General features: G+C 45.9%; 1 protein-coding gene across 1 annotated transcript in view; it reads left to right on the forward strand.

Annotated features, from left to right (window-relative positions):
* Positions 1-25,979, forward strand: part of SH2D4B (SH2 domain containing 4B) — a 186,208-nt gene that overhangs the window by 40,145 nt on the left and 120,084 nt on the right. Inside the window, exon 2 of the mRNA XM_054983863.1 lies at positions 24,089-24,248. Coding sequence (XP_054839838.1) covers positions 24,089-24,248 — 160 coding nt within the window. The remainder of the gene's footprint in view (positions 1-24,088; positions 24,249-25,979) is intronic.

Raw genomic sequence — 25,979 nt, forward strand, 5'->3', positions numbered from 1 at the left:
ACCATCCAGTCCAACCCCCTGCCCAGTGCAGGATCAGCCTAAAGGATCTCTGACAAGTATTCATCCAGCATCCTCTTGAAAACTGCCAGTGAAGGGGAGCTCACCACCTCCCTAGGCAGCTGATTCCACTTTTGAACCATAGTAATGGGGAATACCATAGTTTGGATTATCTTGATCTTGGTTCCCAGAGAGACATCTTTATCTTTAAGGATCTTCTCTAGCTCCCTCACAGCTGCTTAAGCTTCTTCTGATTTCTTCATTGCAGTCTCCCTTTTGGTTGATGATTGAGTCAAGGAATAGTAAATCTTGAACCATTTCAATTTCCTCATTGTCAACTTTAAAATTGTGTAATTCCTCAGTAGTCATTACTTATGAAAGAGTTTTAGGCCAGGTAAAGAACTTTTGTCTTCTTGATGTTCAGCTGTAATCCTGCTTTGGCACTTTCTCCTTTAACGTTTCAAGTCTTTACTATTTTCTGCTAGTAAGTTGGTATCATCTACTATCTAAAATTGTTAATGTTCCTTCCACCAATTTTCACTCCATCTTCTTCTAGAGCCAATCCAGCTTTCCTTATGATATACTCTGTATAGAGTTTGAACAGGTAGGGAGATAATATGCTTCTTTGTCTGACACCCTTGTCAATTGGAAACCATTCTGTTTCCCCATAGTCTGTCCTGACAGTAGCCTCTTGTCCAGAGTACAGGTACATCAAAACCATCAGATGTTGTGGCATCCCCATTTCTTTTAAGATTCTCCATAGCTTTTCATGATCCACACAATCAAAAGCTTTGCTGTAATCTATAAAACACAAACTGATTTTCTTCTGAAATTCCATTAGCCATCTGGAGCCTCTTCCTTTTCTGAATTCAGCTTGAACATCTGGCATTTCTTGTTCCATATATGGTAAGAGTCTTTGCTGCAGAATTTTGAGAATCATTTTGTTTGCATGGGGAATTAGTGCAATAGTTTGATAGTTGTTGCAGCTCTTTAGCATCACCTTTGGAATTGGAATGTAGACTGAATATTTCCAGTCTGTGGGCCATTGTTTTGTTTTCCATATTTGTTGACAGATACTTGTTAAGATTCTGATGGAGTCCTTTTCTGTAGCTTGAAATAGCTCTATTGGTATTCCATCTGTTCCAGGTGCTTTGTTTCTCTCAATTGCTTTGAGTACAGCTTTTACTTCACTTTCTAGGATTTCTAGTTTTCCATCAAAAGATTCTTCGTCAAAAGTATCTGTCATCCTTCCATCTCTTTTGTATAGTTCTTTGGTGTCTTGTTTCCAGCTTTCCTTTATTTTGTCCTGATCAGATACTGTATTTCCATGTTGATGTTTCAGCATCCCAAGACATGGCTTGAATTTCCCTTTGATTTCTTGGATCTTTTGGAACAGATCTCTTGTTCTTCCTTTTTTGTTGTTCTCTTCTATTTCTTTGCACTAGTTATTATAATAGATTTCTTTGTCTCTGCATGCAAGGCACTGAAAAGCTGCATTTAGAATTTTGATTCTATTTCTGTCACCTTTTGCTTTTTGCTTCTCGTCTATTTTTAGCAATTTTAAGAGTTTCCTCAGTTATCCATTTAGGCTGCTTCTTTTTTTGGCTACAAGAATAGCCTTAGCACATTCTTTCTTGAGAGGTTCTAGGCTGGGATCAGAGTTTACCTCCTGCAGGAATTCAGCCCTATTTCTACGTTCACCCAGGAAAGTGGGAACTGCTGCTTTTCCTGCTTCTGGCGCATTACTCCCCCACCCACCCCTACTTTCTCCTGAGAATCCTATCATTTTTTACAGAATTCCTCCTATATAAAATTTACATTTCAGGAGCTTTACTTCTCTCCTCCTGCTTTTTCTGTACAGTGCTGTAAGTGTCCACCAGAACATGGATCCTAGCCTGATCTCTCATATCTTTCAGGAATTACTGGTTCTTCCTGATCAGAGTTAACAGCAACCTGATAGATACCTTCTGTTCTTATCAGGGTAACTGAAGATCCAGTTTCTAAAATGGCTAGGGTATTTTCTCCATTTAATTGTACCTTTTCCCTAAATTCAGTGTCCCAACATGTGCTGCTGATGTTTATACCACATAAATATGATTTCACGGTGTCTCTGTTTTTGGGATCCACATGGGACTGCGGGGGTTCCCTTGGTTGCTGATGTAAAGATGATGAGGCCCTACAACTGTCTCCCTTTATATTACAGTCCTAACCACCCTCACTCTTTGCTCAGGAGCCATCTGCTTAGGTGGTGTTGTGTAGGACAGGCATTTACATATTGCTCTTCTTCCCACACCCATAGCATACTCTGTCTCTTCCACACTCACAGTGCAATCCTAAGCAGTTACTCCAGTCTAAGGTCATAGACTTCAATAGGCTTAAACTGGAGTAACTCGTCTTAGGATTCACGTCAGTCTGGTTTCCTGCCTTTTTACTTGAGTGAGTCACTCCTCTGGTAAATGGTTTGTTCACTTATTCTCTCTTTTTTCTTCCTCCCTCCTGTACTCAGGTTTGGAAAAAGGCTTGAAGGAATATCTTATCTTCTTGTTAAATCCTACCATGTTAGCCATTAGTCTATCTGCCCACTCAGCTGCTTGTGAGACATCCTGAGGTAACTTGTCAGTGACAAGAATTTTTATATTGGAAGGAAGTTGGGACAAGAATTGGTCTAGTATCATCACCCTCACTTTCTCTGCTGTATCAGCTTTTATTGAGATAATCCATTTATTAAAAAAATATCTTCCAGTTTTGTCCCAAAGGCTACATATGACTTCCCAGGCTAAGGTTATAAAGTTCTGAATCTCTTTCTAAAATGATCAGGGCTGAACTTGAACCTGTCATATACTGCCTGTTTAAAGTCTTCATACTTAATCACTTTGTCTGAGGGAAAACTTTCATATAGCTCAGTCAATTCTCATTTCATAAGGCTGGATAAACATTTCATAAACTGTGTGGTACGAATGTTCCAATTTTGGGCAGCTTTCTCAAAAGTAGCCAAGAAAACCTGGGGATCTTCCCCTACCATATATGAACTAAAATCTTCAGACTTAGACCTACTATTTAGATTCTTTCTTTCTCTTATTTAAGCTATTTCCTCCACCCAAAGTCACTACATTTCAGCCTTTCTCTTTTCAACCCCGGCTTCTTCATCTGTTGCTCCCTCTCATACTTCAATTTCTATCCCTCAAGTCTAAGCTATTCTGTTACCGTTTTTATCTGTTGTTCATTCTTGTACTTCAATTTCTTTTCCTCAAGTCTATGTTGCTCTGCTTCTATTTTAACTTTCTCTTGTAATTCCAGAACTGTCAATCTCTTCTGCTGTTTCAGAATCTCTAGGTACTCTGTGGATGTAGAAATTGCCTCAGAACTTCCTAAAGTTCCTACTGTATCAATCTCCTTTGTCTGGTGCTGTATCAGGGTTACCCTTAACATCTCAATAGATTTCCCTTCATATGGTATTCCTCATTCAATACACTTTTTAATTAAAGAGACCTTTCTCATTCCCATAAATTCTGTCATTTCTCTCCTTTTTAATATGCCAACCTGATAATTGAGAAGAAACAGACTTTTAAAGTCTGTTTCTTCTCAGCTATCAGGATGGCATATTACTTCCTTTGCCATGTTTATAAACTTTTTAAAACCTTTGCCTTTGGACTTTTAACTTGGCTTCTCCTTACTTTACCTTAAATTTATATCTCTGGAGGGCTCTGATCACAGCCAACACACTTTTTAATTCCATTCACACAGAGCTTAAGTATTTTCTATTTTACCCAGGCTTTTATCTCAAGAATACCTTCCCTTTCTTGTTTGTGTGACCTGTATATTGTTGCCTCCCTGACTCCCTTAAAAGGATTTTACTGCCATCAAAGACTTTTGCTTTAGACCTCCTTGATTTAATCTATATATATAAAGACAAGTGTCCTGACTGACTCATCAACGCCCAGCCCTAACCCCTGGACCTAGAAATGTGAAATTTGGAGAGAATGTTCCTTTTGTGAGGTAGTGGCTCACTAAGAAGGGATTTTAAGAAATTCACCCCCTAAGGAGGTAAAAAGGGGTAAAATGTGTTTTCCCATAGGGATACAGCTTCCCTGTGTGGCTGGCAGGCTGCTCATCCCCCTTCCCCTGCCAACTGCCACTCTGCCCTGAGGTCATTTGCATATGTGCTCTTGATTGGCCATCATCCCAACATTCTAAAGAGTATGTGGTATACATGCAGTACTCATGACACAATCAATGACTCCCAGTCATTGAACATGTCCTGAGGTAAAAATACACCTCCCAGCCTGCCCCTCTAGGGTTGCCAAGCTCCCTGTGTGGCCTAGCTTTCCTGTGTGGCTGGCAGGCTAATGGGTCAGCTGTGGAACTCTGTGTTCTGAGGTAAAAATCAGGTAAAGGAAACTGCAGACAGCTGAAGAAAGAACAAGACTCCTGAATATGGATTTTACATAAAAGTCAGTACTACAATCTTTTCCTTTTAAAATCTCTTCAATAAATGTTACATTTTGAAATTCACTTCATCAGTTTTCGGCATCAACACGCTTCGCTTTATTCAAACACCTTTTTGAAGCTCGAGTACTATGCTATTATACTACAAAACCAATTCAACCCCCCCGCCCCACAAACCAAAAATGTTACATACACTTAAATATTATAACTGGATTTAAAGTAGTTAAATACCATAGCGAAGCACGGGCATCAAGACTTATTATCATCCAGCCCAAACCCCTGGAGGTAGAAACATGAAATTTGGGGAGAATATTCCTTTCATGATGTAACCACCAACTAAGAAGAGATTTTAAGAAATTCGCCCCCTGAGGAGGTAAAAAGGGGTAAAATGTGTTTTCCCATAGGGATACAGCTTCCCTGTGTGGCTGTCAGTCTGCTGCCTGCTGTCAGATAAGCCTCCAGCATATCTGCCATTTATTGTTTCTTGCTAGAGTAATATGCCTCTGAGTACATGCAGAGTAAAACTTGATTTCTGTTGCGTTGTAGCTACAACTACAGCTACAATCCCCGCTACAACTCTACCGAGGGGGACAACTCAAGCTGCTCAACCCTCTGGATTATAAACGACTTCTGCTACTACGCAGCAGAGTGGATTACAAACAACTGCTATTACCACACAGCAGAGAGGATTACAAATACCTTCCAGAAGGAGGAGGTCTGGACTCTTCCTGGCCACCCAGCAAAGTGGCTCAAACTGGGGGACCACAGCAGCGACACATCTGTAGCAACCCACAGCGTCCCCAAGACAAGTTCAAGGGCCGCAGGGAGACCTTGGGATCCAAGGATGAGAGCTGGGCAGACCAGGAATGTCAGAACCCGAGTGGGCCAAATTCCGGCTCCAGCCCAGCCGCAAGCTCTAGCCCCAGGGAGACCCCGACTGGGCTTGGGGCCTCAGCCACTACCGTACCTTCCTCCTCCTCCACAGGCACCCCCTATCAACCTAGGCTAGGACAGCAACCAGGAGGGGGAAAAGCACTGCCACCGCCCAGAGGGCGGCTGGCTCCACTGCAAGGACCCCAAGACGGGCAAGCACTGGCACTACTGGGGCTGGTGGCTCCAAGAATGAATCCAGGTTGGCCGAAACTGGAGGCAAGTTTCAGTGCCCCCCCCCCAAAAAAAACCTGGGATTTTTTATGGTACAAGCTTTGACATTTTTCCAGAATTGGGGCCACCTATTCCCAAACGAATACAGTTGCGTGAGTCACCTAGGCTCGCGACTGACAGGCGCAGCAGCGGATTGGTATGTAACCCTGTACGAAGTTGAGGCGCCCGAATTAGAGACTCTTGATGCATTCATGCAGGCATTAAGAGCCCAATTTGAAGATCCCTTCAAAGAGGAGAGGGCCAGAACCAAAATCAAAACAATCTGACAAGAACACCGAGCAGTGCATGAATACGCGGCAGATGCTACACCGCCAAAATACACGGCTGGGATGAGGGGATGAAGATAGAGTACTTCCGAGATGCACTAAGTGCTGAACTAGTCGCAAAAGCCCTAGTACAAGACGACCCCGACACTTTACTAGGGTGGATTCAAGTGGCATGTGAAGTTGAAAACTGCAACCATATAGTAAAACTTTTGAAATCAAGACAGCAGGGAGGACCCAAACTGGCGCGCCCGATAGCAGGAGCTAGGGACAAACCTAGCCCCCAAAACTCCTGAGGGGAAGAAAGAACTGCGCTGGCGACAAGGACAATGTATGCAATGTGGGGGTGTTGGACACTTTGCCTCAGAATGCTCGAGTGGGAGAGGCCTCCCGAAATGACCTCCCCCTCCCCAAAAGGTGACATCAACCTCAAAACCAACACCAAAGAGAACTACTCAGAAACAGGCTAAACCAGAACCCGGCCTCGAGGTTGTGGATGAAGTCACTGAGACAAACTCTGAAGAGGAGGAAAATCAAGCTACCCCACAGCTGGGAAATGCCCACAGCCTGCCGTGAAAAGGCCCTGACAGCAGGTCCCAACTCAGCTAACGCCAAAGGTGAGACCAAAAGGGGCCCTACTTTTTATGCCAGTGACTTTAGTAAACCCAAATAGGGGGACGCATATGCACGTGCAAGCCTTAATGGACTCGGGCTATCACTGAGACTTGATAGCCCCTGCCTTAGTAATGGGGCTGGGGCTAAATGTAACTGAACTGGAGAAACCCATCGTGTTTGAACAAATGGATGGGTCCCAAATGAGAGGGGAACCTGCCAACTATCAAACCGAACCCACCCTGATGGGCATGGGAAATCACTGGGAATCCAGGACTTTTATAGTAAGCCCAGCCATCACATACCCGTTAGTACTAGGAATCAGATGGCTGTGGGACCACGACCCCCACATCAATTGGAAAACAGGGGTGCTGGTGTTTGAAAAGAAAGGGGAATGCCGAGCGCATGAATGGGCTCCAGGATGGGGCCAAACCACTCCCCCCTGTTAGAACCAGTGTTGCTAACCCAAGAACAACTGGCCCAAATCCCACTGGAGTATCATGATTTGAAACAAGTGTTTGAGGAGGATGAAGCTAACGAGCTCCCCCCTCACTGTGCAACAGACTGCACCACTGAACTCATCCCAGGCGAAAAGCTGCCAAAAGGGAAATTATACTCGATGAACTGAGAAGAGTGGAAGGAGCTCAGAGAGTTCATGAACAAGAACCTGGCACAAGGATTTATCCACCCAGCCAGGTCCCCCCATGCCGCCCCAGTCTTGTTCCGCAAGAAAAAAGATGGGGGGTTAAGACTCTGTACCGATTAGAGAGGAATAAATGCTGTTTCCATGTCAAATGCATGCCCCCTCCCTCTCATCAAGGACTTGCTAAGCATAGTCACCCAAGGGAAGATCTTCTCTAAACTGGACTTGAAAGACGCTTACTTCCGGGTAAGAATTCGGGAGGGGGATGAATGGAAAACTGCTTTCAACACCCACTTAGGGCCATTTGAGTACCGGGTGATGCCTTTCGGTCTCCAAGGGGCCCTGGGAGTTTTTATGAATGTAATTAATGAAGTGCTGCATGAACACCTGTACAAAGGTGTGGTTGTTTACCTAGATGATGTGTTGATCTATACTCCTGATAAAGAATCACATGTCGAACTGGTCAGAAAAGTGTTAAAAGCCCTAAAAGACAATCATTTGTTTGTAAAGCTGTCCAAGTGTGAATTCCATAAAGAGGAATTGGACTTTTTAGGCTACTGAGTCTCAGGGCAGGGGCTGAAAATGGACCCGCAGAAAATCCAAGCAGTACTGGGGTGGGACCCCCCCCCCAAAAAAAAACTAGGAGAAGTTGGCGAATCCTAGGAATCCTTCCTAGGATTCGCCAAATTCTACCGCCCCTTCATAAAAAATTTTGCCCAAATGTCCCTCCCACTAACTGACTTCAAAACCAAAGGGAAAGGGCTACAAGGAGCAAAATCAACTGCACAATTAAATTGGTCCCAAGAATGCCAGGATGCATTTGATCAATTGAAAAAAGCATTTACCTCTGAACCAGCTCTGCAGCACCCAGATGAGAACCACAAGTTCATTGTGCAGGTGGATGCTAGTGACATAGCCATGGGAGGAGTCTTGTTACAAGCAGATGACGCAGGAAAGCTCCACCCATGTGCTTTTGTATCCAAAAAGTTCTCTGAAACTGAACACCATTGGGCGGTTTGGGATAAGGAGGTAGGAGCTATTAAATTAGCACTGTCTACATGGAGGCATTGTAGTAACGACACGAGACAGGATCTGGATGCAAAGTCTGACCCTCCAAAGATGGAGGCGAGAGTTTTATTAGCTTGTATTCAAGAAGTCCCGGATGCCCAAATATGGCTATTACAACAGTTACAAGTTACACATTCCATTCTCAGCCAACTAAGCAAAATATGCTGTGATCAGACTTTTGTCTTATCTAGGAAGCATAATGGAAAGAAAGGTACATCATGAGCTTCTGAGCATAGAAGAATGTTACTTAGAGTGTATGGGAATGTTGTGCTCTGTGAATGGTGAGAGACTTATTGTTACACATTTAAACTACTCCCTGAGTCTTCCCGTGTGGCATGCCAACTGACCAGGAGATCAGGAATGTAGAAATGTAAAGAGCAATTAATGGAGGCTGTGTGGCATGCCTACTCCGGCCTACAATACATCCCAGCCAGCCTTAGGGGAGAAGTACTAAAACAATGCCACGATTCCCCATTAGCTCGGCATTTTGGATATCTGAAAACATTACATCTGGCACAAAGGCAATTTTGGTGGCCAAATATGAGAAAAGACATTTCCCAGTATGTGTCTTCTTGCCAAATCTGCATCATGGAGAAATCCAGGAAAGGAAAGCCCCCAGGATTACTACAGCCACTAGAAACCCCTGCCAGACCCTGGTCAGTAATCTTAATGGACTTTATCACCGACCTACCCCCCTCCAAGGGGAATACCATGAGCTGGGTGGTGGAGGATTTCTTTTCCAAACAGACTCACTTCATACCCCGCACCATCATCCCCACAGTGAAAAGCTTGCAGCTTTGTTTATGCAGCACGTCATCTGGCTGCACTCCTTTCCTAATAAGGTCATTTCTGGTGCTGAATGCAAGAGATGTCTCTTCTCTTTTCCTTTATTTATTTCTTCCTTTACTACACTGTAGGCAAGAGAAGGTGTTCTACCTTCTCCCAAGTCATGAATTGTGAGTGAAAGCTGGAGACTTGGCCTTGCCTGTGCCAAGTGATCAGATTGCACAGGTGAAGTGAACAATTTGCATACTTGAGACCTTTATATGAACCTCACCATTCATATCTATCCAACCCCTCATGGGTTGATTGAAATTGTCATGGGTGATTTTTTTTTGCACCAGCCCCTTCAGAGAAATGTTTTTTCTACTGTTACGACTGGCACACACTACCTGCCTGTTGTCTTGCAAAGACAGGATGGATACAGTTTATTTCCCCATGAGTTTACTTTCTTTGCACCATCTTGGGCCAGATACAGACCAATCTTTGCCCGTTTTTCCTTCCTACAATGCAAGGCGGCAGAAACGACGCTCCCTCCTCCCCCATATGTTAATCATGTGGCGGTGCTAGTAGTCACATTGTCCAATAATGTGTGTCCACCTGTTCCACCATGCAGGGTTCCTCTGACTTCTGTGTAACAACTTACAGAATGCACAAAGATTTGGGGATCGGGTCTGTTCAGCCACAACCTGCATTAACTCTTTCCTTCTACAATGCAGTATAGTCAGTTTGCACCAACCGTTAGGGGAAATAATTGGCTGATCAACCTAATAGCATAAGAGCAAGGTGTCCTTGCTGGGGAAGTTGGCAGGCACTGTGTGTGTTTCATTAAAAAATAGAGGAAGGCAGTAAGAAGAGGAGGAGAAAAGTTGGATTTTAAAGTTTTTTTTTAAACAAGAGTTGTTGGGTGGCCAGCAAAAGCTAGCCTCCCTGACTGACTATATTAACTCTGCTTTGAATCACTGAAGACTTCGTGGTTTACACTGTTGTATGAGGCCATGGTAAACCAGATTAGTTCCCCATGTGGAATACTGATCTGCCTCCAATGGCGAACAAACAGCAACCAAAGACCTGCTTCTCAGCAGCAGCCATCTCAAGATGACATCTCTGCAGTTACTGTGGTTCTGATTAAGTGTATCTGATTAAGTGTATCTGATTAAGTGATTCTGATTAAGTGTATCTGAAAGGTACACTTACAGAGCTTACAGAGACACAAACCCCTCAATTCCTTGTTAGCCCTACATGTTTTCTTTCTTTAAAAAACGTTTTATTTTCATCACCACTACCTGCCTGTTCCCTAATCTGCATGCAGCCATGAGCCTTTGCGGTAGCAGCCCCATTCCACTACCAAGTCAGGAGAGAATGCAGGCTGGCCCACCAACCGCACTGCCCTTTACTCTCCTTCCCTGTGTCTCACAGAAGGAATAAAATAAGAAAGGTTGCCGGGAGGGTGGAGAATGGACCCCCCCCCCCCGAAAAAAACTGGGAAGCTTCTGTGTAGTGCTGTGGGACTGCACAGTCGAAAACATTTGAAATAGCAAAATATCACAAAATGTTTGGAGAGTAGTTCCGTTGACTACCAAGCAGCCCGGAACCATGTCTCCATTCCAAAGAGATGGAAGCAAGGCTTGAGAACACATTTTTCCATGATTTTTTTGGCTTGGGATTTTTGTTATGCACAACCCTAATGTCGAGTGTCCCTGGGGAGAGAGTTCCAGTATTCTGGTGCCATGACTGAGAAGGCCCTGTCTTAGGTTTCCATCCATCTAATCTCAGAGTGGGGAGGCACCCAGAGCAGGCCCTCTGAAGATGATCATAGCAGTCAGGTATGTTCATAAGGCAGTTCTTCAGGTATGTTGGTCCCTAACGGTATAAGTCTTTAACAGTCAGCACCAGAATAGTGCCTGAAAGCAGATTAGGAGCCAGTGTAGACAAACCAAGATTTGAGTGGTATGTTCCCTGCAATATCCTGGCTGCAGCATTCTGCACAGACGGGAGTTTCTGAACTCTTTTCAAGGGGTGGACCCATGTAGAGTGCATTGCATAGATAGACATAGATGTGACCAGACAATGTGACTGGATCTTTCCTGCCCAGGAAAGGCTGCAACTGGCTAATCAGTCAATGCTCATAAAAGGTACTCCTGGCCATAGCTGTCACCTACATCCAGCAGTAGGCCTGGATTCATGTGGCAGTGGTTAAATATTGTTCGGCAGTTTTAAGAAATGTAAATTATTCATTAAAAAAATTCAGGGAGAAGATTTGTAAAATTAAAGAGTGGCATCTTTGTAAGTCACTTTGACACTAAACACATGCTAATTTTTTTAATAACGTTTCAAAGGTTGTTATTTCCTGATTATGGAATTAGGCAATGTGACATAAAGGGATTTGTATTGCTGAAACAAATTTCTTCCCCAGAATTCTCCATTAAAAGCTGACATGTGATGTCAAATATTCAACAGATATTCTTTGAATATTTGTGTGGTTTTTGATGACTATTTCATTCATTTTATAACTAGTAATATCTGATTCTAAGGGAAGAGAAGGGAAATAATACATGTTAATATCCAAATAAATCTCCAAGTTCAGTCCAATTGTCAAGATAATGCAGCACTCCCAGCTGCCACACAATGGCTTAAGCTGGGGGCCATACTTTGCCCGCTCGGAAGGAGGATGAGGCAGAGGCAGTCCTCAGACATATGGGGGGGGATTTGGCTGGGGGCGAAGCCGGAGTCCTCAGGAGGCAGCTCCGCCCTCCCAGGGGGCAGTTGCTTTGCTTGCTTGGCCTGAGCAGAGCCCATCTCAAGCTCTCTCAGCCACGCTCCTCTGAGGCTGTTTTACCAAAGGCCCTCCTGGTTATGCAGTGCCAGCTGCCTTGGAGAAGCTGTGCTATCCCCCTGCTGGCTCCCTTCAGACTCCAGGAGGAGAGCCAGGGCCCAGCGCCAGGCTCAGGGGTTTGGCGAGGCTTTTTCTCATTCACGTTTGGGGCCTGTTGTCTATCAGTCAGGAGGGCTGAAGCAGGGTGAGGCCCAGCCCTTGCAGGCCTCTGGCCTACCTAGGCTCCTCCCCCCCATTTTACTTTGTTGGGAGAGAGGGCTTCTAGCAGCAGCAACAGGCTTGGATGTAGGCCTGCAGGGGTGAGTTGCAGCCATCTGAGGGCTAGATTAATTAATATATTATTGCTACTGGCCTAGCAGAGTGGATGATAGTAGCCCCCCTCCTCCCAGTCTAGATATTTCCCTCCCCTGCCATTACACTTACTTGGGAGGGAGTATTGCCAGCGGCAATAGCTTGGCCTAAGGACTTCAGGCAGCAGAGGCCATTTTGTGGAAGGGCTTGGTAGTTTACTCAGTTGGGTGCAGCCATTTTGAGAGTGTCACCCAGTGGCCTGCTTAGCCTCCTGGCAGTGGCAGCCATGTTGTGAAGGCATCTACAATATGCAGAGTTCTGGGAGGTGGCCGTTTTGAGTGTGGGCTTTCTGTTGCCTGATTGACCTTCTGCTTACTGGCAGTAGCAGCCATTTTAGTGGGGCTTTTGCAGCTTATCATGTGGTAGGGTGGCCATTTTGAGATTGGCGCCTCTGCTTAGCTTCCTGGCAATGGTGGCCATGTTGTGAAGGCATCTCTAATATGCATAGCACCAGGGTTGGCCATTTTGAGTGTGGGCTTTGTGTGGCTTGATTTGCCTCCTGCTTACTGGCAGTAGCCACCATTTTAGTTGTACTTTTGCAGCTTATCATGTGGTAGGGTGGCCATTTTGAGAGGGTTGCCTCTACTTAGCTTCCTGGCAATGGTGGCCATGTTGTGAAGGCATCTATAATATGCATAGCGCCGGGGTGGCCATTTTGAGTATGGGCTTTGTGTGGCCTGATTTGCCTTTTGCTTACTGGCAGTAGTGGCCATTTTTGTGGGCTTTTTGCAGCTTCTCCTGTGCTGGCAGTGACCATTTTGAGTGTGTCTCATGGTGGCCTGCTTAGCCTCTTTGCACTGGTGGCCATTTTATAGAGGCCTCTACAGGCTACACAGTGTTTGGGCTGCCATTGTGGGGGTGTTGTGTTCCTGTTGGGCTTTGAAGCTCTAAAAGCAGTTATTTTACAGTACATTACATTACATTACTGTACATTTCCATCATGCCACCCCAAAAGGGTAGTAGCCCTGCTAAGGACAAGCAGCCAGAAAATAGGCCTCCTGCAAAGCGGCCCTGCAGACTCTTCCTTTGAGGATGATGAAGTGGCCAAGGGGAGGAGGGAAATACTGGGCTATCAGTGTCTCTCAGTCAGGAGGGCTGAAGCAGGGTTAGGCCCAGCCCCTGCAGGCCTCCAGCCTATCTAGCCCTCTCTCACTGTGTCCCTTTATTTGGAGAGTGTACTTAGAGCAGTACCAGCAGTGAAAGCCTGGCTGAGGCTGGGGTGGGGGTGGGGGTGGGGGGGCTTGCAATCACCCGAAGAGTGGTTAGCTGCACACTTTATTTATACTGGTGTAGCAAGGATATACAGTCCCAGAGTGGTGATTGGTTAAACCATTCCCCCTTTTTGTCCTGCTCAGTTTTGCAGCCTTGGTGGGCCTAAAGAGCTCTTTTTTAGGGTTTGTCACTCAGGCCACCTAATGACATGCTGTGTTATTGCATCTGCTGAAATCTGCAATGCTGTCATGCAGGGCACTGAAGTCTAAGATGTGATCTGCTCTTTCTACTAGATTAGCACAATGGACAGTCAGTAGCGGATCTAGCCTAAGATGCTGTAATCCAGTCATGTTGAGGTGACAAGATAGGTAAGTCCACTGTCCCCTAGTGCCGGGCTGTGGGGGCTCCGGAGGGTCAGGCGACAGTCTCTCAACTCCCATGTTTAGACTCCTAGATTGTATCGTCTTGGGTGTTGCCTTTTGATTTTGCAGTTTGGCCATTGAATTATTACTTGACTCAGTCCTAAAGGGACAGCCATAAAGGGAGCAGCATGTCAAGGGTTAACTTTCCTCTTCAGGAAGTGGAGGAGAAGGATAAGGTGGACCTGAGGAGGGAGACAAGTAAATGAGACTTAAGAAGGTTTACTGCACCTGGGCCAGTCGACTGCTGGCCAGCCTTCTTTATGGGAGCTCCAGCAGCTGGCGGGGCACTGAGCCTTGTCTCCAAGGCGTTGACACCTAGAAGAGGAGTTTCCATTGCCTTGGGGCCCAATGGCTTCTGGGTTCAGTTCAGGGGCACTGGTGGGCTGAGCAGTGGCCCATTGACCAGTGAGTATGGGAATCTTACTATAAACTGTATACGACTGGAATTTTCCAATCCTCGTGGCAGTTGGATTGTGGTGGAGGTAACTAGATAACCCCTCAGCCCACTTCATATGGACCATTAGGCAGTGGTGCCCATACCTAATCTGTTACTGGAACTGCTCTTTTATTTGAATGGGGAGTTAGCTTAGCAGTCCAGAACTAAAACAGTGCAGATCTGGCCATCTATACCAAGGTCCATTTTCGGAAATCCCCGTGACAAAGAGGCAGACTATAAGTATTCAGTCAATAACGTGTATTTTCTAATAGTGTGGTGTATGCCTGAACTTACACACACATACAAGATTACATACAAGATCTAAGAAATACAGAGTATGAAAATTAGCGACAGGTGCATGAGCAGGATATCACGATGACATGGGCATACTCACAATCCTGAAGCAGAACAGAGATCTTAGCAGCAACAGGTCCAGTGCCTGCACTGGAATCACGGAAAGACAGCAAGGGGGCTGGGATAGGAATGGCGCGCACCTCCGTGTATGAGGGGCTAGCTTATATACCTTCAAATTACCCAGGGGCTGACGCTTCTGTCAGTGGTTCTCACAACTTAAATCAAAGGATTTGAGGCCATCGGAACAGCCTTGATTGGACAATGTTTGAAGTCTGATTGATCTGTAATGACACCTTTTTGGGAGAGGGGATGGGGGGAGGAAGGGGATCCGGGCCGTTTGCACTTTCCCAGCACTCATCCTGGTGCCTTCAAGTCCGGAGTGCAAAGGTTGCTTTGATGTACACTTGTTGATTGCCCTGGCTGACTGATGATCAATCTCCATTCTGGATAGGTGTTAAGATATGCAGAGGAGAGCAGAATTCTCTCACCGTGTACGTGGTCAGCTCGCTTCTTCGAAATGGCTTCCCAAAGCAGGCTGTTCCCCTCGGTTTCTTGGCTGCCTGGGACATGGCTGGCTTCTGGGCATGGCTAGGGCTTACCAGCAGACTGCCTGGCAGTGAGGGCACACTTAGTATCCAGCCCACGGGAGGCTCCCGGCAGGAGCTGGCCAGGGGGTGCCTGGCCGTTCTCGCGGAAGGTTTCCCCTGGCTGGCGTCTGTCTGCTGACAGCGTGGCTGGGGCCCAGGGTGAGGCAAGCTCTCATGGCAGGCGAGGAAGCAGCGTTTAAGACACAGTCCGTGGTTGGTAACAGGGCAACATCACACAGGAGAGTCCAGATATAAGCTTGAGCAGGGCAGTGCCAGGTAAGGGTCCTGAATGTATTTGCCTAGGAAACTGATACAGTCTGTGGCAGCATCAGATATGAAACTGATACGTGTATTAGAGGCACACATGCAAGGCAGTCTTTTAGTGTAGAACTCAAAGGAAGGCAGTTTGTGGCTTTTCCCAAGGCGGAGGGGGGCTGCTCGGTAACAAACCCTCTTTCATCCAAGTGGCATAGGATTTTGAGATGGGTCCTGGAGGGTTCTGGAGACTGTTTATGTTTTATGGCAGTGTTTATGTTTTAAGGCAGTGCCCGGTCTCGCCTGCAGATGGAATGGTGCAGCTTGTCCCTTGGATTTCCTCTGAGCTATGCCTCCAGGGAGGGCTATGGTTGCTTTGCAACTGGATGGCATCACCCCCAGCATGTTGTGAACCTGTGACCAAGTGGCCTGCAGTCTCTAGGCTGGGGTACCTGTTGGTCTGTAGGAGTTTTGGCTGAGCTGGTGGATCTTTCCGACAGTTACAGGGAGTGGAAAGTTAAGGGCTTGACTCATATCCAGTGGCAGCGATCAGGCAGCTTACGCACCTTTAGGTTGTAACCCTCCCAGTTTGATGTAAGCCTGGGCAGTTTCCGGGGTCACACGAAATTAAGGGTTGGCAGAGTTAGAGCTTCAGCGTTAGTGCAGTGATGACCCAAGCCCTTAAGGAAGGGTCTGGTTGACTCCGCATTAGCCACGGGGGAAGTGATGGCTGAGCTGCTATTTCTGTTTGTTGGGATGTGGGGTTCTTTGCCTCACCCCTGGTCATTCACCTGGGGGTAATGAGCTGGGCTTCCCAAGGGCACAGCCCTTCCATTACAGGCCCCACAGATGTGCATGCATAGGCAAGGTGGCCCAGTGCACCCAGGGGCAGGAGCAGTCCTCCACCTCCCATACTGGTCATTCACTTGGGCTGTAATGACTTTGGCTGCGGGGCATGGCCTTTCCGGTATAGGCTCAGGCAGATTTGCACACATAAGCATGGTGGCCTCATGAGCTGTAGGGGAGGAGCAGCATCCATTTCACGTTTGAGTCATTCACTCGGATGGTATGACCTTGTCTCACAGGGCATGGCCCTTTCCTTACAGGTTCACGCAGGCTTGCAGCGCCCAGGCAAGTAGTGGCCTGATGGTTTGTGGGGAGGTGCGGTCCTCCACCTCACGTTCTGGTCATTCACCGCATGGTAATGACCTTGGTTTGCTGGGCATGACCTTGGCTGCAGGGCATGGCCCTTTCGTTACAGGCTCACACAGACTTGCAATGCATAGGCAAGTAGTGGCCTGGTGTGTTGATGATTGGTCCACAATGCTTCCGTGTTGGTGCAGTGGGATGCTTGGGATTCATTACTCCCTGAGAGAGCTACATGAAAGGCTAACAGAGCCATAGAAAAAGCTTTTGGGAGGATCTGGGCATTTATTTGCTGCACTCCCGCATAAAGGCTGAATTTGCTGACCTCTACAGAGGTGATGGGGGTTCACCTGCCCACTTACTTTATCTTAAATTATGGGCCGATTTTGCTGACCTCTACAGGGGTCAATGACGTCTTCCTAGATGACTAGCGGCAAGGGCTTTGGTTGGCTCTAAGCCTCTGTGGGGCACTAGGGCCTAAGCAGAGGCTTGGCCCTGGCAGTGGCAGTGGCAGGAGAGAGTTTAGGGGTAGGGAGCGGGCTGGTGAGCACCCCTTGATACTTGCCCATTGGTGGGGAAATGAGGGTCTACCAGGAGCAGGGGGTATGCTTGTGATGGCTCCCCCAGCTGTAGACTGCCTGCAGTGGTAAAAAAGAAAGGGTCTACCAGGAGCGGGGGGTATGCTTGTGACGGCTACCACCAACTGGAGACTGTCTGCAGTGAACCCCATGTGCAAGTGCTTCCCTCATGCTGCACAGCTGAGGCTTTAGGAGCTTGAAGAGGGGATCCATTTGCCTGGCCGGCCGGGTCCAACCCATTCCATGGATGGCCCATGCTTGGGGCTGTGGGGCTCACCCAGACAGGTCAAGGCGGTGGTCCAGGGGTGACCCCGTGGCTTGACCTGTACCGCTTAGTTGCCCCTTGCCGTATTTAATGGTCGATGTTATATATCAATAAAGCAGCCCTTTAGTTCTAAGTTTTGTGTCTGCCTCATTATTCCAGCTTGGGGGTGGGGGGGGGCAATACACATTTGCTTCTTTTCTTTTAAAGGTGACACTTTTTAACTGCAGAATCTACTGTTGTTTCCACTCATATTTCAGTGGCTGCTTCTACATAGTAAAGATTCTTTGGTCTTGCTGCTGTGAATGCAGAGGCAGTTGGACTGGCAGTGGAGCTATTCACACAGCCCTTTCTCTGCGCTTTCTTCCATCAGATGCCATCCCTCCCACCATGTCAGCGAAAGGTTTTTTGAGGGCCTTTTAGAAAAAAAATGGTAACTGTTATAGCACTTTAGTGATTACTGCGTTTTTTTTTTTTAAGACCTCGAAAAGCTGTCTGGTGATGGGATAGGGAAAATGGTGGTCATAACGGACTGACGGTAGGAAAACTGGGCTAATGCGGGCTGGATCTTTGAAAAGGTGCCCCTTCCTGTACAGGCAGCATGATACTATAGTTAGATTGTGGTCTTTCGGAAAAGGTGATAGTAATCAGGTTTCAGAGAGCGTGCCAAGGGCAGGGAAAACTTTGTGTGAAGTGAACAATGAGAGGGTGATGCTGTGGGGTGAGCAGCTGTTTGGACAAGAGGCCTGATAGAGGAAGGGCAGAAGGAGGCAGAATGGATTGGAAGCAAAGGGATGCTCTGGGAAAGCTGAAGCCCAGGGATGGACCAGGGGTGGTTTGCATGTAGGTTTGCCAGGTTTCCCTAGCAACCAGCAGAGGGAGGGATCCTGGTGTTCCTCTTATTTGTGCTTGCATGTGAAGCACACACGAGCTCCCATCTGAGGTGAGATAGCATCACTTCTGGAAGTGATGTCATCACACTGGCTGCAAGAGTGCTCCCGCACTTCGCACGGGGCCAATTTTTAAGGATCTTTAAGAATTGGCCTCTTTGGGGCCAAAATTGTGCCCCCCTCCCTGTGACCAGTGCAATGTCACTTTTGGAAGTGATGCCATTGTGCCCCTCTGGCATCATGCACATCGCGCACTTCCTGAGTTGCCTTCCAGTGGCGAGTGATTGCTGGGTGGTTTGCCTGCCACCAGTGGACACCAGAGAACCCTATTTGCACACTTCAAAGCCATTGCTGGCCACCTGGCACTCATGGTCCTCTTCAGTAGCTTGTAACTGGAAGTGTGCAGAACGCTCTTTCAGCTTCAAACCACCAGTGGCATGAATCAAAGGGCTGGTTGGGACCGGAGAATGAGCTCTTTCATCTCCCAGATCATCCTCATAAGTTCCCCGCTCGCAAACTATTATTTTTCTGAACACCAGAGAATTCCCTTGTCTGTGGGAAGTCCTGCTTCTTTCCCATGCATGGGCCATTAGGTTTGGTATTAGAAATCATCACAGTCCCTTTTCCAATTTGAGATTCCTGAAAGGTAACCCATTACTTTCCAAATAATTATTCCACTGGTTCTTCAGTATCATCAGCTGTGATTTGGCCCACACGGTAATAGGTTTCATTTAATTAAATATTTGCACATTGGAGCCAGCAAAGCAACTTTGGGGGTAAGAAAGAATTGGGAAATCCTCTCCACCAAGCTCTAAACTCCACTCCAGAATGCTCTAAGAATTTAGGGGCTTGAGTTGTTTGGTTGTTTGCAACATGCAATGCTTCCCACAGGGCAATGAGCATGTTCAGTCCTCATTGGCCCTTTTGTTTTTGTTGGGTGTTGCTGCATTCTTTTTTATTTTTCCAGAGTCTTATTGGCCTGCATATCTAGGTCTTCCCCCTTCTGTGCCTAAAACTACCTATATTGTCTGTGGGCATCCATGTGCTATATTACTAACAGCCAGGGCTTTTTTTCAGGGGGAACGCGGTGGAACGGAGTTCTGGAACCTCTTGAAAATGGTCACATGGCTGGTGGCCCCGCCCCCTGATCTCCAGACAGAGGGGAGTTGAGAGTGCCCTCCGCGCTGCACAGTGGCACCAAGGGCAGTCTAAACTCCCCTCTGTCTGGAGATCAGGGGGCGGGGCCACCAGCCATGTGACCATTTTCTTCGAGGGCAATCCACTGAGTTCCACCACCTCTTTTCCCAGAAAAAAACCCTGCTAACAGCTATTGTCACTCACTTTCTCTCTACACGAGGCATCATATACGAGGACGCTCAAGTGAAGGGTGACACAATGTTAGCAGGGAAGCGTAGTTTAAAAAGATAGAGCCAAAGGTTCTGTCAATTTCACCTCTACACAGAGGCAGTGGAGATCGCTCCTCAGAGGGTTTGTTAATTTTATCTTCGTCTCCCCGAAGGCTCTGTGAATTTCACCTCCCCTTCAGACGTTAGCACATTTCAGAAGCCTTTATTGCACATTTCGATGTAGGTGTGCAGCTGTCTGAAGACCCTGTTCCAATTCCAATTTCAAACCTCTCTGAATCTGCTCTCATATTTGACAGCCAGAGTTACTGAAACCGTCTCCCAGTGCATTTGTATACATTTTCCTTCAGCATCATTTGGAGGTAATGTTGATAATTCACTTTTCTGTTAGCATGTGGTAACAGTTGTACATTAAAAAATAAAATAACATTGCTGCAATTCTGGTTTAAGTCACAGTGTTACATTTTATCCCTTCCTTGTTCAGAGGATACATGTAGCAAACTTCAATGAAGAAAAGTTTTCCACAGTCCCCTCAAGGCATCCAGAAATCTATTTTCACTCAATTGTCACGACCATCTACTGCTTGAAAGATTTCCATCTGCTCTGGACTGGCTTTCTGAGACTGACCAATGTATAGTTCAGCCTTTGGTGTTATTTCTCCTCTGTTAATAGAATGAAATTCTGTGGGTGCAGAACCCCACAGGCTCATTTGTTACACCATGTGTTTCTAAGATGTCATATTTCCTTGGTTCCAGAGTCACAACTATCTTGTAGAAACTTTTTTTTTTGTAAAAGCATCCCGTATTTCATTTTTTAATTTCCTCTCACAGTCCACCTGTATCTCATGGTTGCTCAAACGTATAAACGAATGCAAACATTTGCCTTAATTTGAAAGGTGTTTCTTCTCATTCAGCATCATGTGCCAAAAAATGTTTATAGCCATCTCCTTAAATGTATCACATACCTTGCCCTTTCTAGTTCTCAGATCTTAAGTAAATTTGCATTGGAAATATGCAGTCACTGAAATCCCACTTCTCCCATAATGGATGGAGATTCAGCAGACATCCTTCCAATTACTTTGCCTGCTTTTATCCAGCCTTTCTCATCCTCCCCCCACCCCCCAATCATCCATTGATGATGATTAGACATTTCTGGGTACAGATAATCTCACAAAACTTCGTAGCAATCTTCCATTTATCCTTCAGTGGCATTTAGACGCAGCTGAAACTAGCAGTAAATAAGCAGCTATAAGCAGTTTTTAAAATAGGCAGCTAAGATGCCATTTTTTTTAAAAAAAAATCAAGACTGAAGATAAGGAAACACCTTGAAGATCAGCGGCATAAATCCAAAGAAGTGAACTAGGAACTGTAGTTATTTTTATTGGCATAGAGAAGGAGTCCCCAGTCTTGTGAGGTGGGTGGGCACTTTCAGAATTTTGAGAGCAGATAATGGGTGTCTGTTATTATTATTACTATTGCCTGGGAGAACAAGTAAATTTTCACTGTAGCTGAAATCTCAAAGATTGAATGCCAGGTGAATGGCTCAGAGGAGAGCGTTTCCCAGCTGGCAGGAGAAAATAGGGGCGGAGGAGCATTGCCCAAATAGCATACACGTGAAGAGTCTGTAGCCTGTAGTGTTGCCAGGTCCCTATAGGCTCCTGGTGGAAGGAGGGGAGGTCTTGGCACTTACCATTTGGAAGATGTTCGTGAGCGCTCCCAGCCTCGGTGCGATGACGTCACTGGAGTGACATTATTGCTCTGGCTGTGGGAGTGTGCTCCAGCACTTCACATGTGACCAGTTCTTTCAGAATCAGCCCCCATGAAGCATTGGAGCATTCCTGCAGCTAATGTGAAAATGTCACTTCAGGAACTGATATTGTCACACCCCAGTGGGAGCATGCTTGCTGTGTGCTTGCCGGTTCACCTACTGGTGACAGGCAATCACCGTGCGGCTTGCCATCTCCCGCTGATTGCCAGCAATTGGTGGGCACTGGGGAAACTGCCAGGAGTTTGCCCACCACCAGCAGGCACCTGGGAACCCTAGCAACCTATCTTGTGTGCCAGGTCCCAACACATGTCAGTAATCACTATCTGGTGTATACTAGCATCTCAGTCTGAGTTGTACTTCATGCACAAGTAGAGGAATTAAAAGAAAACCAGACAGAAGGCCATAAACATTAAAATCTTTATTGGAAAAATAACAGCAAGTAGAAATGGAAAGGCCATGACCTGGATAGCTCAGGCAAGCCTGACCTCAGAAGCTAAGCAGGGTTATCCTTGGTTAGTAATTGAATGGGAGACCTCCAAAGAAGACTAAGGTTGCTGTTCACTACCTCTGTCAGTCTCTTGCCTTGAAAACCCCCACCAGGGGTCTACCTAAGTCATCTATGACTTGATGTCATTTTCCAGGACCACCAGAAATAGAGAGAGGCACACTCAGAATAGGGCACATGCACAGTCTCTCACGCAGCAAACCTTATTACCAGGGCTTTTTTTCAACAGGAACGCGGTGGAACGGAGTTCCGGAACCTCTTGAAAATGGTCACATGGCTGTTGGCCCCGCCCCCTGATCTCCAGACAGAGGGGAGTTGAGATTGCCCTCCCCTCTGTCTGGAGATCAGGGGGCGGGGCCACCAGCCATGTGACCCTTTTCTCCTAGGGCAACCCACTGAGTTCCACCACCTCTTTTCCCAGAAAAAAAGTCCTGCCTATTACCTAAAATCTAAGTGATAGAATGAGGTGGCTGAAAGCGTGCAAAGGAGGAAGAAATCATGCGAACTAGATCCTGGCAAGGGTTCTGGTCCATGAGTGTTGGGAGGAAAGGTGATGAACGATAAGCTGCAATGCTATATAGATAGTCCTATGCAGTGCCACAGGGGCAGTAGGTGGGTGATCCTGCTAGCCAAGCGCTGGGGCTACATTTATGCACTGATGAGCATCTGCTGTTAGGATGCTTTGGTCCTCCTGGACTGGGATTGGGCTGTGTAAGGAAGTTTATTGGGCACAATTGGATTTTAATTGCTAGGCTGGAAAATTATGACAAAGATGCTGGAACTGGCAAAGATGGCAAAGCTTACTCCATTGATTTGAAAAAAACATCAATTAGTATGTTTGTTGATGAATGGAAACCCTTCATAGAATATTTACATGAAATACTGTAGATAATAACGACTTGATGACTTGTGGATTTATGGACTAAGGGATTTTGACGTTAGGAAAAAGAGAGTGTGTAAATTTCACATGATACGAATACTTGTTTTGGAGAAAATCGGGAACTTTTTAGTTTAGATAGTTTTTTTTCTTTTTATTGTTGAGCTTTTTTTCCTTTTTCTGTATTATGTATGATTTGCTATTCTGGTTTGTTGATTAGTTGTTTCTGTTTGTTTTATTAGTATGTGTGTAACTAGTCTTCTTAGTTTGTTCTTTAACAATATAAAACTCAATAAAAAAAAGAAAAGAAAATTATGAGCAGCTCAGTTGCATTTGCCCCGGTGTGAGCAACATATGTGTAGAAATGACTGTTTACACGTTGATTTCGGAGGACAGAGGACGAGGAGTGCCTGATGGCTGATGAGTTTATGATAGTAAGGGCTGCTGGCTTCTGTGTATTGGAGCTATTATTAGTCCTAATCAGTTAGACATCATTGGAATCTTAAGTGGGGAGGGGGCCAATAGGATTGCTTCCAGTGGGCTGCTTCCCTGTTCAGATAACAAGAGTGCCTATGGCTGCTGGAATTTTATGGAACTCGGACTTTACATGCTACGTGAGTTTTCCAAGCCTGGGGAGAGAAATACGTATGCATCCTTTTGAGGAAGCAGGACATTGAAGTTGGTGCTTGGCCCAGTTGCCTATGGGGCTCGTTCCAGTGCTGGTTCTCATATATTCAAGATGGTTGGATTTATGGACTGAGAATAATCCGTGTCAGACAAGGGAGAAATGAAATTGATTTTAAAGCATCAAAAACAATCACAAGAGTGAGCATATGTCTGCTGATTTCATGACATTCCTCACCCATGCATGGTAACTGGTTGCCAGAGAGCCCCCTCTGAGACCTAATGATCATACAGATATAATAACTTGTCATATGGGCATTTACATAGGAGGCAGAAAAGGCCAATCATAAGGCAAAGTTTTTCAGATGAGGAGAAGGCTCAGGACGTGAGGTGGCAGTTCAGTCCCTGAAAGTCCCCAGTCTGAGACTGCAGCTAGTCGTCGTCCTGAGGCTTACTGGGTGCCAACGTATGAACCATCACTAAAAGGCATGAGGATGGTTTAACATGTTACGGCCGATCTCCTCCTTTCTTTGCAGTAGTTAATAGACTTTGATTTTGTAAGTAGATCTCGGCTTTGACAACCTGCAAGTTATCGATGCTCAAACTGTTCCATAACCCCTTTTTGTGTTTATTTTGGTGACTGTTCCAGAAAACGGCAAACGAGTACAGTGGCTCTGTGGGAGTGATGGCGAGGTCTGGGTTTGGATAATGGGAGAAGCTCTGGGAGATAAGCCGTATGATCAGATTTCTGAGGAATTCATGGCAGAAAGAGCCAGGCAACAAGCCCAGAAGGAAGCTGATGAACTATGGTGAGTAGATTGCCAAAAAGCAAAAACCTGAAATATCTGTGAGGCAGTCTTGGGTAAGGAGTCTCACATTTAAGTATCTTTTCCTACTAATTTTTTAAAAAAATCTTTTTCAATACAATTTTTCATTTTTAATGCAAAAAAAAAAATAGTGCATTTCCTCTAGCATTTGCTATCTATCTTTTGACTATAATAAAACCAGTTTGGGATCGGAAGTGATACAGTTTTTCCCCTCCTATATCTTTTCCCCCTCTATTTGGTTTTTTAAAGATTTGTTTAGTCTTTTGAAAGCCTGGGGAAAAAAACCTGATTGTATAGTTTGTAAAGGGAAACTTTTTAATACATTTGACTGTAAGACATAACCCATAACCAGATCCAGTTGTTCAAAAATAGTATCAATGACAGAAAATTGGTTCATTCATTGGTCTAGAATACCACTGTATTCTAGACTTCTCTTAATGTTAAAAAAAATTAGCTTGCGGTCTTTGGTAATATACCTTGTTAAGGCACCAGCTTTGTTTCTCTGCTTCTTGTAACCATAATGTTTTTGACAGCACTGTGTACTTTATAGTGGCCATTTCCACATGACTTACCTGTCTGCAGAACATCGCGTGAAAGACCCAGAAGACAACGTCTTCTCGTGCGAAATCGCGCCAGGAAGACGCTGTTACCTGGGAGTTTCGCGTGATGTTCCGCAGGCAGGTAAGTCGTGTGGAAATGGCCAGTGTCCAGCAAAAACCAAATAATTCAGCACTAAATCATGATCTTTCATTTACTACATGCTATATAAAGTAATTGTTATGGCAAGCAAATACTTAAGAATTGCATGATTACCATTTCTGATGATAATGCTATTTTCCAAGAATTACTAGCTTTTATGGAGGTCCATGGGTCTCATTACACATTACACAATCTACTTGGTTTCTGTTAACTGTGAGCCAAAACAGATAAGACTCCTGATGCGTGGAGGTCATGTCCCACAAGGTTCCACGGGAAGTGTTGTGAGAAAGAACCTCTGCCAGGGGGAAGAGGGAGAGACTCCTCCTTCTCCCTGGCAGAGGTTCTTTCTCTAGGCGTCTCATCTAGCCTGCTCAGCTCCCTCTCACTGCTGGCGGCTCCTCTTGCTCCCCTAAGTTGAGCACAATGGCTGCGGCATGAAGGCCAAGGAGCCTATTGCCACTGCCAGCTCCCTCTGACCACTGCCCACATGCCCAGCTCCCTCTGGCTGTAGAGTACTTTTAGGGGGCCAAGGGGAGCAGGAGGCAATGAGAGGGAGCTGAGTGGACTAGACAAGATGCGTAGAGAAAGAACTTCCGCCAGGGAGAAGAGGAATTCTCTCCCTCTTCTCCCTGGCAGAGGTTCTTTCTCTCTACACTTCCCGTGGAACCTTGTGGGAAACTGACACATGACCTCCACGCGTCAGGCATTTCGTCTGTTTTGGCTCTTAACTCTCTTTAATGGCCCTGTTTAATAGGTGGAATCACATCATCCTTGCTTAAAGAGGCCAATGAGCAGGGACGCTATTCTTCCTGTAGTTGAATAATAAGCACATTATGTGCTTTTGTCATGCTCTGGCATGGCGCTCAGGGCACAGGCTGAGGCCGGGCGATGTTGCTCACCTAGGCGAGGGCTATCTATTTCAATGTCCGTTCAGGCAAAGTTCAAAGTCAACAGTCCAGGTCAAATCCAGTCAAGGCAGTCCAAACAAGGGTCAGGCAGGTGCGGGGTCCAAAA

The sequence above is a fragment of the Eublepharis macularius genome, chromosome 6 (assembly GCF_028583425.1).
Source record: "Eublepharis macularius isolate TG4126 chromosome 6, MPM_Emac_v1.0, whole genome shotgun sequence".
Classification (NCBI taxonomy): Eukaryota; Metazoa; Chordata; class Lepidosauria; order Squamata; family Eublepharidae; genus Eublepharis; species Eublepharis macularius.